Source organism: Pectinophora gossypiella, chromosome 19, assembly GCF_024362695.1.
Source record: "Pectinophora gossypiella chromosome 19, ilPecGoss1.1, whole genome shotgun sequence".
Lineage (NCBI taxonomy): Eukaryota > Metazoa > Arthropoda > Insecta > Lepidoptera > Gelechiidae > Pectinophora > Pectinophora gossypiella.
The window spans coordinates 2,671,327-2,684,149 of record NC_065422.1 but is presented as its reverse complement, the minus strand read 5'-3'; the positions used below and the strand labels follow the sequence as shown (position 1 = coordinate 2,684,149).

The 12,823-nt window shown below is 40.2% G+C and overlaps 1 protein-coding gene across 5 annotated transcripts in view; it reads right to left on the bottom strand.

Annotated features, from left to right (window-relative positions):
• Positions 1-12,823, bottom strand: part of LOC126375558 (prothoracicostatic peptides-like) — a 131,974-nt gene that overhangs the window by 14,969 nt on the left and 104,182 nt on the right. For all 5 annotated transcript variants that reach the window (XM_050022540.1, XM_050022543.1, XM_050022541.1 and 2 more), the window contains exon 2: positions 221-316. In XM_050022540.1, coding sequence (XP_049878497.1) covers positions 221-316 — 96 coding nt within the window. The remainder of the gene's footprint in view (positions 1-220; positions 317-12,823) is intronic.

Sequence of the window (12,823 nt, the reverse complement as noted above, 5' to 3'; positions counted from 1 at the left end):
TTAGACCAACGTGATAGGTGAGCCGTATCGCCGTCTATATTGGTCGAGGTTGATTTTTAATAAAATAGCAAGATTATAATAATCTTGGGAGCAGGTTGTCACGCATTGTTTGCCTCAAGACGGGATAGGTGGCGTGGCTGCGTGGCTGTTCCCCTGGCTACCCCAATTGGGGTATAGTCGTGAGCTTGCATAAGGAGTCCAGGGCGTGATGGTGGTGTACCTGGGGTGCTGGTGCGTCGTGGCGCGCGTCGTCGGCCGCCGCCACCGCCAGCGTGGTCAGCGCCGACACCCACAGAGCAGCTACGCAGCATCGCATCTGCAACATGCAAAACATATGATAAGATTAGTGACAATTTAGAAGATATGAATGCATGAGATTAGCTGTCTGGGAACCGATATCAGGCAGCCAAATTACGTTTATTTGAGGTTTTTCTCGCAGCTTCTTTTCCCCGGCTATACAGGTTGTGAGAAGCAGACGGATGAGACGATCGTTATGTCATCACCATCATCAGCCGTAAGACGCCCGCTGCTGGGCATAGGCCTCCCCCAAGGATCTCCACGACGTTCGGCCCTGCGCTGCCCGCATCCAGCGGCTTCCCGCGACCTTCACCAGATCGTCGGTCCACCTTGTAGCGGGCCTTCCCACTGAGCGTCGTCCGACACGTGGTCGCCATTCGAGAACATTTCCGCCCCAGCGGCCATCGGTTCTCCCCTCTATGTGTCCTGCCCACTGCCACTTCAGCGTGGCAATTCTCCGAGCTATGTCGGTGACTTTAGTTCTCCTCATTTCTGATTCGATCGAGCAGGCACTTCGAATACGAATTTGCAACATACGTAACCTAATGAATACTGATCGACGACGCTCCCATGGTTCTTATAAGTTTGGTATTGCTCACACACGAGATTAATTTGTACAAAAATGCACCCATAATGCGATCACCTTAACAGCTAAAACGGGAAAAGGTTAGAAGAACAAACACATACTTTTCTTGCGTGGGCTGCGAGGTGAACGACCGAATCCAATTATTATTATTATACAACAACTTAGTACTAACGCGTAACGTATGAGCCGACCTGAAGCTAAACTGGGAAAAGGGCGGGATGTTTAAAAACACATTTAATACATCTTGGTTCCGAAAGAGGGAAACACCCATCCAACACGTAGGATATGTGGACATTATAACGATTGTCTACACTCACTAAATCTACTAGGCGTGTCAGCCACGGCATTTAGACGTGAACTCACCAACCTGCTAGAGAAGTTAGATAATTAGCTATACATTGGGAAAATGTTCGCACACACACAAACACATACACATGTGTGGCTGTCAGTGAAAGCTACCGTCACGGGCGGCAGTTTCCGATCCCAAGATGCTGTTGCATCGCAGGGCTGACAGCCGCACCAATGCACACATATGCGCACACACACACACACACACACATCAACAAAATTTTAGTTTATATTCTATTACTTTATTACTTTATTTTTATTTTATTTTTTTCTTTTATTGGGTGCTTGAGCGATAGGCTAATGGCCTGTCACCAAGTGGTCCGTCCGTAAATTGAGGAGCAGTTGTTATATTCGATTATAAGTGTCTCAGTGAGAATGTTAAGGATGTAGGCTTCATACTCTAAACATTACAACGCAAATAATTGTATCTAGCTTTTAAGTCTATATCTGTTTGTTCTCCAAATAAATAAATAAATAACAGAACAGCCACACTAACCTGATATATTTAAAAAAATATACATGATTATCCCCACGTGTTCGTTAGACCTACCCCATGTTATCCACAATGCTGGCTCCACAGTATAATAATAGCCAGCTGATCATAATGTCAGTAGTCTGAGTAACGCGGCCGGCGCGGGTCAATGACCGATGCGTCTATTTATACAACAGCGTATTTTTATGTCTGAACCTTCGTTTACTACCACTATGTAATAAATAAAGACAAGAGTTGCCGTGAAAAATTTTCTTCATGCCTCGTTTACAGAGACGCGGCGGGTCGACCGGTTAATTCAATCCTGCGGCAATATACAAGAGCGTTCACGCACGCACGTTTTAGTGATCTGCAGTAATGTGACTTGTGATAGGGTCTATAAGGGCGTGGGTTGTGTCTTTCTGTTGTTTTAGTCAAGCTTTAACAAGCAAGTAGATTTGTACAATCGAAACTAAACTTCAATAACACGTAACCTTCACAGCCAACAGGTTTCGCTGCCAGTCGCTGGCATAATGAACAAAACTTCGCTTTTCTTACAGTCCGTGTAACAGTGGGTAACACAGAGCTCCATCCAAACTATAACTAGTTTCCTCACAATACTCTCCTTGTTATACAAAGCATTCTTTCAAACAGCAACACAATAACAGCTCCTTTGTTCCCACTAAACTATTGTTTGATGCTTTAAACTTTTTTTTAAATTCAGCTTTCTCGAAGTGGCTCAAGTGTAGACAAAGAGCTTGCGCTTTTCGAGAAAATAATTGGATGATGCTAGATCGCTTAAATTGCTATTACTGTAGCAGCTGTTAATAAGAAAATGTCGGGAATTATAGAGGTAATTTACTGGTTATGAATATAGCAAACAACCAGTAGCGATAATATTAGTAAGAAATATAGAATTTGACCTCAAAATAACTTTAATTCTTCTCTTCTGTTTGTGAGTAGTCAGAACAGAATAAAGTTGACGCCACACGTCTCACAGGCTGCATACCATTTCAATACAATTACAATGTCAATTGATTCGTTCGGGTTATTGTTTCATTCACCAGTTCATTTTAAAACTAACAAGTGTCTGTCATCCGTCCCTTTCCTTTTCAGCGGATAAGAAAATGACAGGTATAACTTAAAATAATAGGAAGTAACTGCTGGAATCAGAACCATCATAAACATTGAAAGAAACAAGCCCCGAACAATATACAACAATGTTTAGATAAGTAAAAGTGCTTTTTTATGAATAAAACACAGCGCATGGTGTATTTGTAAAGTTGAGTTCTTCCAAATAATCTGCTTATTCAAATTATGTTCGATAAACACACATAGATCACGGCTTTTTTCCGTAGGTAGAGACCCCGGAACATTCGCTTATTCCACTCTCATCAAAGACATGTTAGATAAACTACGAAAATAAATATATAGGCTTTAGAAATAGAAATACTCTTTCTACGTATTTCTAATTTTGTAAAATTTTCCTTAAACAGACACGCTCATAAATATTCAGTCGATCACTTCACTTTTGCCGTAACATATTATGTGTATTGCTGGCCACTGTGTGATCCATGTTTGTGTTATTTGAATTTGTATTATTTATTCTTAAGAAGGATCGAACAAGTTGCGTAATCAATCAGCTCGAAGACCGCCGACGTCTTCCAAAAGAAAAAAATAATACAAATTCAAATAAAACATAAATTCACGACTACGTGAACTTATATTATGTTATGTAATCCCCATTGGGGTAGTCAAAGGTACGTCAATTTCAAGATGGACTAAGTACTCACACCTCGAGCTTTCTGTTAGACCAATGTGCTAGGTGAGCCAACTGTGAAACTTCACTTAAGATTAATCAATAACTCATTGGTGCAACTTCGGTATCAAGGTTAGAACCAGCGCTCCCCGTTTGAGAAGCAAGCTGGTGGATTACAGGACAGTGACGTATCAAATAACACCACAATAGATCACATATTAGCCAGACACACATCACAATACCTACATAAACTGACCCCCGTTGCTAATGTCGTCGGCAGCCGCAGAAGACAGCTTGCAACCACTTTTGATATGAAGTCCTATAGTGAATATGATGTACATTTATAGACATTTCTCAACCACTTGGCTGAAGAGTGGGGAGTGTTAAGGCCCTCATCTCGTCTGATCAAAGAATTAGTCTGAATATAATGCTTTGATCGCTTTGAACAGTTTTTAAAGTGGGGTATAATAAAAGTCGCTAATCCAACGTCGAATTGACCAATAAAACATTTTTGCTTTTGTTCACTATCAGGTCCGGGTTCGATTCCCGACGGGGTTATTGGCGAAATCACTTTGTGAGACTGTCCTTTGTTTGGCTGGCACATTGCAGGTTGTTCCACCTGATTGTCCTAAAAAATAAGATAATTCCGTGCTTCTGAAGGTACGTTAAGTCATTTGTCTACTAGACCGTACAGCTCTACCAACCCGTAGTGGAGTAGGCTCCATACCCCGTTCGGTTGATTGAGGGGAGGCCTGTGCGCAACAGTGGGACGTATGTAGGCTGTGTATGTTTTTCATTTTTATGTTTTTAAAGCTCGGTTAGGTTACACTTAGTTTATCTTGCGATGGATGTACTTCTGACTATCGCAATTGGGATAACTCGTGAGCTTATATTACGTTTTTATATTTATCTTGTTTAATTATTTCCTTTACCGCCGATGGAGTTAGCTACGGACGCCGGGAATAGCTAGGGAGATGATGACTGTTTGAAAGCCTTTGAACTACTGGCTGATAGAATGTCACAGGCACAAACCAACGGCTTCATGTTCCCTGTGGAGCAGCAGACAACGAGAATAACTAAGCGGTCATTCATCCACTGACAACACTGAGATTGTTTAACTAACTTTTAGACCTTTTATTGTTTCTTTTTCACGTGACCTGAATCAAATCAAATACACTTTATTGCACAGAACTTAATTTTGACAATCAGACATAACACACGAATACAGTACAACTTGGGCGGCCTTACTGCTCTAGAGCAATTTCTTCCTGGCAACCATGGCTGCGGATGGTGCAACAAGAAATAAATAAAAGTAAACTAAAGTTAATGTAATAAATACTCTATACATACAGGGTGTTAGTGACACCGTAACGGAAACTTTGAGGAATGATTCAGACCATGATTCTGATATCAAGTGGAATTTTCGTAAAAGTATGGAACAGAAAAAAATATTAAAAAGAAAAACAAAATAAAAGTATGAATTCCGACAGGAAATTCCACTTGATATCAACTTAGAATCATGGTCTGAATCATCCCCCTCAGTATTCTTTACACTATGACCTAACCTAACTAACACTATTAGCAATCGTACTAGTAACATCCCCCTGTTCGGAAGTCACATGAACCCTCGGTGCGAGGCATCAAAGGGTCGTCTTGAACAAAACCTCGGCTCGGCCTCTCCAATCTGCCGGCGAGACGTAATACCGGGTTACTCCGGGGTAAACTCGTTAGCCAAGACACAGGTAACCGTATTTCCCGTGTGCCTTCCGTTGTTAGTAGGACTATTGGCCGCCATTTCCATCTCAGAATTTAATTGGTTTTAAAGCACATATATTTATGTGTGTAAAATATATCTGTTTGAGCGCTACACTGCTGTCTGTATATTTATCCTTTATCGAAGGTTGTCTGGAAGAGATCGCTTTTAGCGATAAGGTTCTCCTGCCCACTATTACTTTTTAGTTTTTCCTTGTACCTGTTCTGTGTTTGTCTGTGCAATATAGTGTTTGTTCATTAATTCATATTTTTATCGAGTGCTTAGAAACATCTAAATCAAATTGGTTTTAATAAATTGATGGTTTATGTGTATGTAGACTTATTTATTTTATACGAAATTTAAAGTAATTTTCGAAGCTTTTCGCTGTTAATACTTTCTGCTGAGGAAATTAATATAGTTTTAATTCTCTCTTTTCAATATCTATGACATATGTTTATAGTATCTACTTTGGTACATAACGATAAGACTAGTCTCTCTTCTTCTATCGTGTGGGTTGTGAGGTGGAGTACCAACTCCATCAACCCTGGTGTCAGGGTTACTATTGAGCCGCCAAAGGTCCTTGACATGGCTCACGTCATACGTCTGACTGGTCATACGTTGTTATAGTTGTCTGTCTAATATATTGATCATCATCATCATCAGCCCATTAACGTCCCCACTGTTGGGGCACGGGCCTTTCCTATGGATGGATAGGCAGATCGGGCCTTAAACCATCACGCGGGCCTAGTGCGGATTGATGGTTATTAACGACTGCTAATGCAGTCGGGACCAATGGCTTAACGTGCCTTTTTGTGGTCACCCATCCTATGACCGGCCTTTGCGAAAGTTGCTTAACTTCAACAATCGCAGACCGAGCGCGTTTACCGCTTCGCCAACGAGCTCCTCAATCAGCAAGTCAAATATATTACACACAATATCGTACTATAGTTCTCGGCTAACACCAACTTATTAGGTCTACATATTATTTATCTTCGAATCGAAAGTGGCGAGTCGTGCCGCGTGCAAGTTGTCGAGTGTATGTGACGTGCGCGGGGTTCGCGGATGCAGCTCTGTGTAAGTTGGCAACTGTCGGTGCAAGTTTGGAGTGCGACCGCCGGTTTTGTGCACTGTTGTAGTAGAGCTAGGGTTGTCAGATTAAGGCTTGTTTTTTCAGACATCCCTGGTATCCCGACGAAGTTATCGTTTAAATCTAAATAATTGTTTCCAGTCTAACACAACGAGATTATTATATAGGCGATAGGCTGATCACATTTGCTTATCTTCTGCCGGTGTGATTGCTACCGTCATCATTTGATAAAAAAAAACAGTAAGTGTAAGTAAATAGGAAATTCAATCGGTTAAGTTTGACTGGGACTGGAGTTGAACCCACAGCCCAGCGTGCGGCATGTACAGGATGAGGAGCCAGTGGTGTAATTAAGAATCGAAATATATTAATATTAAATCGATTACCTTTTTGGCGGAAGTCAAGTGGGAAACCACTGCCCTATTTTTTCCTAAAAAGTAACATGGAGAACGCTACTAATGCTCCAACAAGAATGCCCTTAAATTTATGATGATCATGAACTTTTATTCTCAAATCTTGGGTTATATGTCCATAGTAAAATAATAGATTCAAATAATGTTAGTAGTTAGGTACAGATTATTAACACACTCGTCCCGGTTAGACAAGAGCTGCGGGTTCAAGCCCAGTTCGAGTCAGCCTTTTTCGATTTAATTTTCTCTTTGTGAGTTTCCCTAACCACGGATAATTATTATAAAACATAATCCAATAATTCTCAATTCTCAATCAACACCAATAGATGTAGATCACAGGACGAGGGATCAGACATTTTTTTTTAAATATAAAGTCCATTGCATTGGCGTTCTCTATAGTATACTAAAAAGATGCTAAGGGACGATGCGTCCTTAACATTGAAAACTCTTTGATACTAGAAGCTTCCAGAGTTTCCCAGCCCTCTGTCAACCCTGTAGTGTTGTGTGTGCCACGTGCCGGAAGCGGCATCACGCGCCGCGCACCGCGACACTCGGCAACTAGTTACGACAGTCGCGACACAGAGATCACTCGATACGACCTGCTCTGTGAATATCTCTGCAAATATGGCTTGATCTTATACTTAATGCAGAAGTTGTATGCATCATCGGGAGTTAGGCAGAGAAGTTATAAACACTGCACGGGAAAGTTGTGTAATTTAAGAATACATAAATGAATGCACACACATTTAGATGGAAACAACTCCTAAGGCAGAGATTTCCAGAGACAATAGTTAAACACGGTTTGGATTATAAAATGACATTTGTCTATCAAAGACCAATTCCTTCTTATAAGGCAGAATGGAGAATGCTACACCGACAAGAGCGTGGCTCTTAAATTAGTGATGATGGGTAGGCCAAATGTCATTTTATAATCCAAACCGTGTTTAACTCCCTTCGGCCGCCATCGCAGCCACGTTTCACAACCAGTTGCAAAGGAAGAATTATACTTCTTTGTTGGCAACTAGTTGTGAATGAAGAATGTTTTGTCTTAATACGCAACCGCTACTTTAATTTAATTTAAGTGGGCAAAGGCGGTTTTGCGGTCTTCTTTTATGACCTGTATTTTGAGAATCTTGACCGATTCAAAATTGTATTTTTGTTGTTTCCCGCCTCGGAAATAAACTTTAGAAACCAACATTGTCTATAGTTGACAGAATTATAACAAAAGTTATTACTTTGTTCTTTAATTAAAACGCCATGCTTCATGTGGCGTTAAATGTGTGAGAGTTCGGAAGTAGTAACAAAATTAATAAAGTTTTCTTGGCAACAGTTGAAAGGAATCGAAATCCTCACCTTTCGAAGGTAACCACTGCACTGTAGACGCAAGAGTTCGCGCGATACATGATAAGAACTGGTACAAACTCGAGGCGAGGTGTCGGCGTCCCGAGTCCACATAGTTGAAGAGTAGTTTACCTTAGGATTAGTTTACCCGGGAAGAAGTTTGTTCCAGGAGTAGTTTACCTGTAAGTAATTTGATTTCAGCCGCCCGGGACCAGGCCCGCGTGGTTGCAACTTGCTTTGAAAGGTCTGGTTTTCCTTTTACGCTATGTGATTCGCGCTTGAAATAAGTTTTCTTAAGAGTGGGATGGAGTGGGGCTCCCGGTGGAAATTGTGTGTTTAGTTATAATCATCATCAGCCCATTAACGTCCCCACTGCTGGGGCACGGGCCTTCCCTATGGATGGATAGGGAGATCGGGCCTTAAACCATCACGCGGGCCCAGTGCGGATTGTTGGTTTAATTATAATATATTTACTTATATATTGTTTTAAGCTTACGCGGTTATTATCATAATTAAAGCACATAATAACGGGTTCTTACCGCGTTTAAATGGGGATATGAGACTCCCGATATTTCGAAAATGTTGAAATCTGTTAAGAACCCGTTATTATGTGCTTTAATTATTTACTTATATATAATTTTAATACAGGATGCAGGCTTTCTCCAATCGATAGGTGGTATGCGCCTACTGGGCTCCCGGTTAGTTGGTGGAGAGGGACACTTAACAGAAAGTTAATTTCTTTTATTCGGTAGTGAAGGAGTCGCGGCATTCCAGTTGCACGCTTGACCCGGGTTCGAATCCAAGTTTGGACGGAATTTATGTTTGGATCACAAATGATTATCACGTCGTCACAGGTGAAGTAAAACTTCCTGTGGAAATTCCCGAGAAATGCGTGTCGGAGGTATGCGACATAACCTGTATTGGGCTGGTTTTCCCTTTGGGGTAGAAGGTCAGACATGCAGGCGCTTTTGTATAAAACCGGACGTGTCAAATCATCAGGTTAGGTAAGCGGACCGTGTGGCTACAGGGTAAACGGGAGATGATGGTGTTGAAGCAGTTTAGGTAATACATCACAGACTGTGTCTGATCTTTTGATCCAGTATTAATTAGAGTCTAGATTACTCAAAACGGCCTTCGTGGTCCAGTGGTTTGAGCGTTCGACTCACGATCCGGAGGTCACGGGTTCAAATCCCGGTGGGGACATATCCCGAAAATCACTTTGTGATCCCTAGTTTAGTTATAACGTTACAAGCTGATCACGCGATTGTCCGAAAGTAAGATCAGTGCTTCGGAAGGCACGTTAAGCTGTTGGTCCCGGTTACTACTTACTGATGCAAGTAGTAGTTACATGAGCCATGTCAGGGGTCTTTGGCGGTTCAATAGTAACTCTGGCACCAGAGTTGATGGGGTTGGTAATACCTCACAACCTACACGATAGAAGAAGATTATTCAAAATGACATTCTGCATTGAGTCTATTAAACTGCTGAAAGTGCGGAAACCCACCCTGTCGCTACGTAAGACAAAGTTGTGCCAACTCGTAACTAGTGACGTAACAAGTGGTGATACAGAGTACAACAAGTGGCGTCCTCTCGCCTGCCCTCCTTGCCGGGAGAGCAGGGGCGGGTGTTAATTACATCACATAGTTCTACTTTACTGTGTGTTCAACTACTTAAACTCGTGTCATGTTGTCTTTAGTAACTTCATGCCTGTTATACATATAATACACAAAGTGCTTCTTGGCAAGTTACACAACCCGCAAGTGCTGGCTGCAATAGGTGTAACTGTTCCGAATGTGCGAATCAGGCGAGGATGTGCTCGCGTTGCCCAAGTGTAGGACGGATATATTGAAATATGCCCCACTGACGACGGCGCTGAGAATACTCAACGGGGTCTCTAGGGAGATTGATTTGTTTGATTGCTCGTCCACGAGATTCGCAGAAACCACAATATCCTATTTATGTAAAAGTCTTTGATAGTTGTAATAAAAGAAAATTGTATCTAATTTTATTATATCTAATTTAATTTGTAAGATTAATTTACAATAATTTAAGGATTTGACATTGTTTTATATGAATGGCATGACATGTTTCAAGCATTATCGACTTGGGACTTTACCTGTAATGAAAATGTGTTTGTGATCTTAGTGAATAAATAAAGAAATAAATAATGTAAAGCTCATTGTTTAACTATAGCAGTAGGCTCTCATATACGAGTACACACGAATTTGCTTTGCATGGCTTTATCGTTAAGTATAATATTGGCCCCGATTCCTGCAGACATCTCTTAATTTTACTTTAAGTTATACCTGTCATTTTCTTATCCGCCGAAAAGGAAAGGGACGGATGATTGACAGCTCTTAATTTTAGGAAGAATGAGTAAATAAATGAACAACCCGGGCGAATTTTTAGACGGTTGTTTTAGATTTGTGCTTAAAATTGACGTGTGTTCCATAAATTTTATGCTTGTCGATTACCCGTCCCTTTCCTTTTCGGCGGATAAGAAAATGACAGATATAACCTAAAATTAAATTAGATGGTATTTACAGGAATTAGCACCATTACGTTACTTAAACGTACATAACCACGTCCCACTGCTGGGCATAGGTAGGCTTTTATAAATCCATAGATAATCCTACAAAGTATACTAAACGCGACTCAACATTTCTATCATTTTCCAAATTAAAATACCTCAATAACAGTTACCTGCCCGCACAATACCTACAGAGTCGACAAACCAACTTTTCTTTTGACACAAATACAACACCATCTCTATCTTAACAATGATAAAGTAATCTAATTTACTAAAATAACTTACAAAGATCACAAGTAAACCAATAGGTAAGTGTATAGCTCTTACAGTTGGTGGCTTTCCAATGCTTTACATCTAAAAACTAACTTTCCCAACCTTCTATTCTGGAAGTTTCCTTTGTACCTTGCGGTTACTTAGATATTTGTTTGTTCAATCGAAACTTGTCGGCGATGTTGAGGTGTTGTGTTGTTTGTCGTTCATTAGCTGCCACAACAAGTTTGTGGACTGTGGACTATGTCAATGGGCCCCTGGCCGAGATAAAGCTGCGATAATATTACAAAGCATCTATTACAGTGATTCTCAATCTTGTTTATCCAATGGAAAACTTTTGAAACTAAATACTATCCATTCTCATTCGCTTCTTCCACTCTCACTCCACTAAATCCTCCACTACGCCGCACTGGAGAAGCGCAGCGTGGTGGAGTACGCTCCATATTCCCATTGGTAGATCAAAGGTTGGCTTATGCCCAACAGTGGGACGTATATAGGCTGTATGTATATTATGACTCTCAGCGGAGCCTTCCCGGAAGCTACTTTGAGAACTGCTGTTCTACCAATTGAGTGTCGATTTCATTAACGTGGCGGACGACAACGGAATCTTTCCAAATGAAATTCCTGTGACAACCTTTGAAGGTCGGCAGAATTCTGTTCGTTACTTAAGTTATTTTATATATTTGGAATTTGATTTAGATACCGAGTAAACTCCATCGTCGCAAACGATATTTGATTTGTCGCTTTCGTTTATAGGAAACATAATTAAGATATGTTTTGAATATTTAAAGCAGCTTATTATTAGAACACATAATACCAGCTTCTTGCCGTTTTAAGTCAGGAATATGCCACTTATTACCACAATTATAAGGTGGTAGGTAGGCGTATGGTTGGTTACAATCCTACCTAAAAAACAGACTGCAATACGTTGAATTAGAATCTTTCGATAAAGACAAACGTGAAATTATAAAACCTACATCAGATACAATATGCACTAATTGGTCTATACCACAAGGAAGCGCAATATCAAATATCCTCTTTCTGGTCTATATTAATGATCTGCCTGACATAATTGATTCACCCTGTATATTGTTCGCGGACGATGTATCGATATTATTCAAATGTAAAGATGACACGGAAGACCGGAATAAAATAGTTACTAGTTTCAATGCGATAAACAAATGGTTATATGAAAACAATTTGGAAGCTAACCTAAACAAAACAAAAATTATACAATTTAGACCTCGTCAAAAACAAAAATTAAATTTGGACTCAGTCTTAGACACTCTTAACATCGACGAAACAACGGAATATAAATTGTTAGGAATCACAATCGACACACACTTGACATGGAATGGACATATTGACATAATTAAATCAAAATTGCACCAATTTACCTACGCGTTATCGGTACTTAAAAAGAACACCCACCGGGAGGCAACATTAGCTGCCTACTACGCGTATGCCTATGCATGGATGCACTACGGTATACTCTTGTGGGGAGACAGTTCGCAGGCACATGACGTTTTTATCCTACAAAAGAAGTGTATACGAAGAATGTTCAACATCAAACCTCGAGAAAGTTGTAGACCACACTTTCTAAAAGAAAAAATATTACCTCTTCCATGCATCGTAATATTAGAAGCGTCCGTCTGGGTAAGAAAAAACCTAAACCTGTTTAAGTTCTGCGAAAGAGCTAGAAGAAGACACATGATAAATTTGCCTGAGGGAGACATGACAATATTTAGAAAAGGTCCACACTACACAGCAATTTCTATATATAACAAACTACCCAAAACGTTAAAGCAGGAAACAAACGACAAATCTTTTCATAAGCAGCTAAAATTATTCTTATTGACTAAATACTATTATTCGACCAATGAGTACTATAATGACAAACTATAGTGCGACATTATTATTAGGAATTTTGTATTAATTTAAAATATTTTTTTGTTTATTGTAAATATTTTATTAGA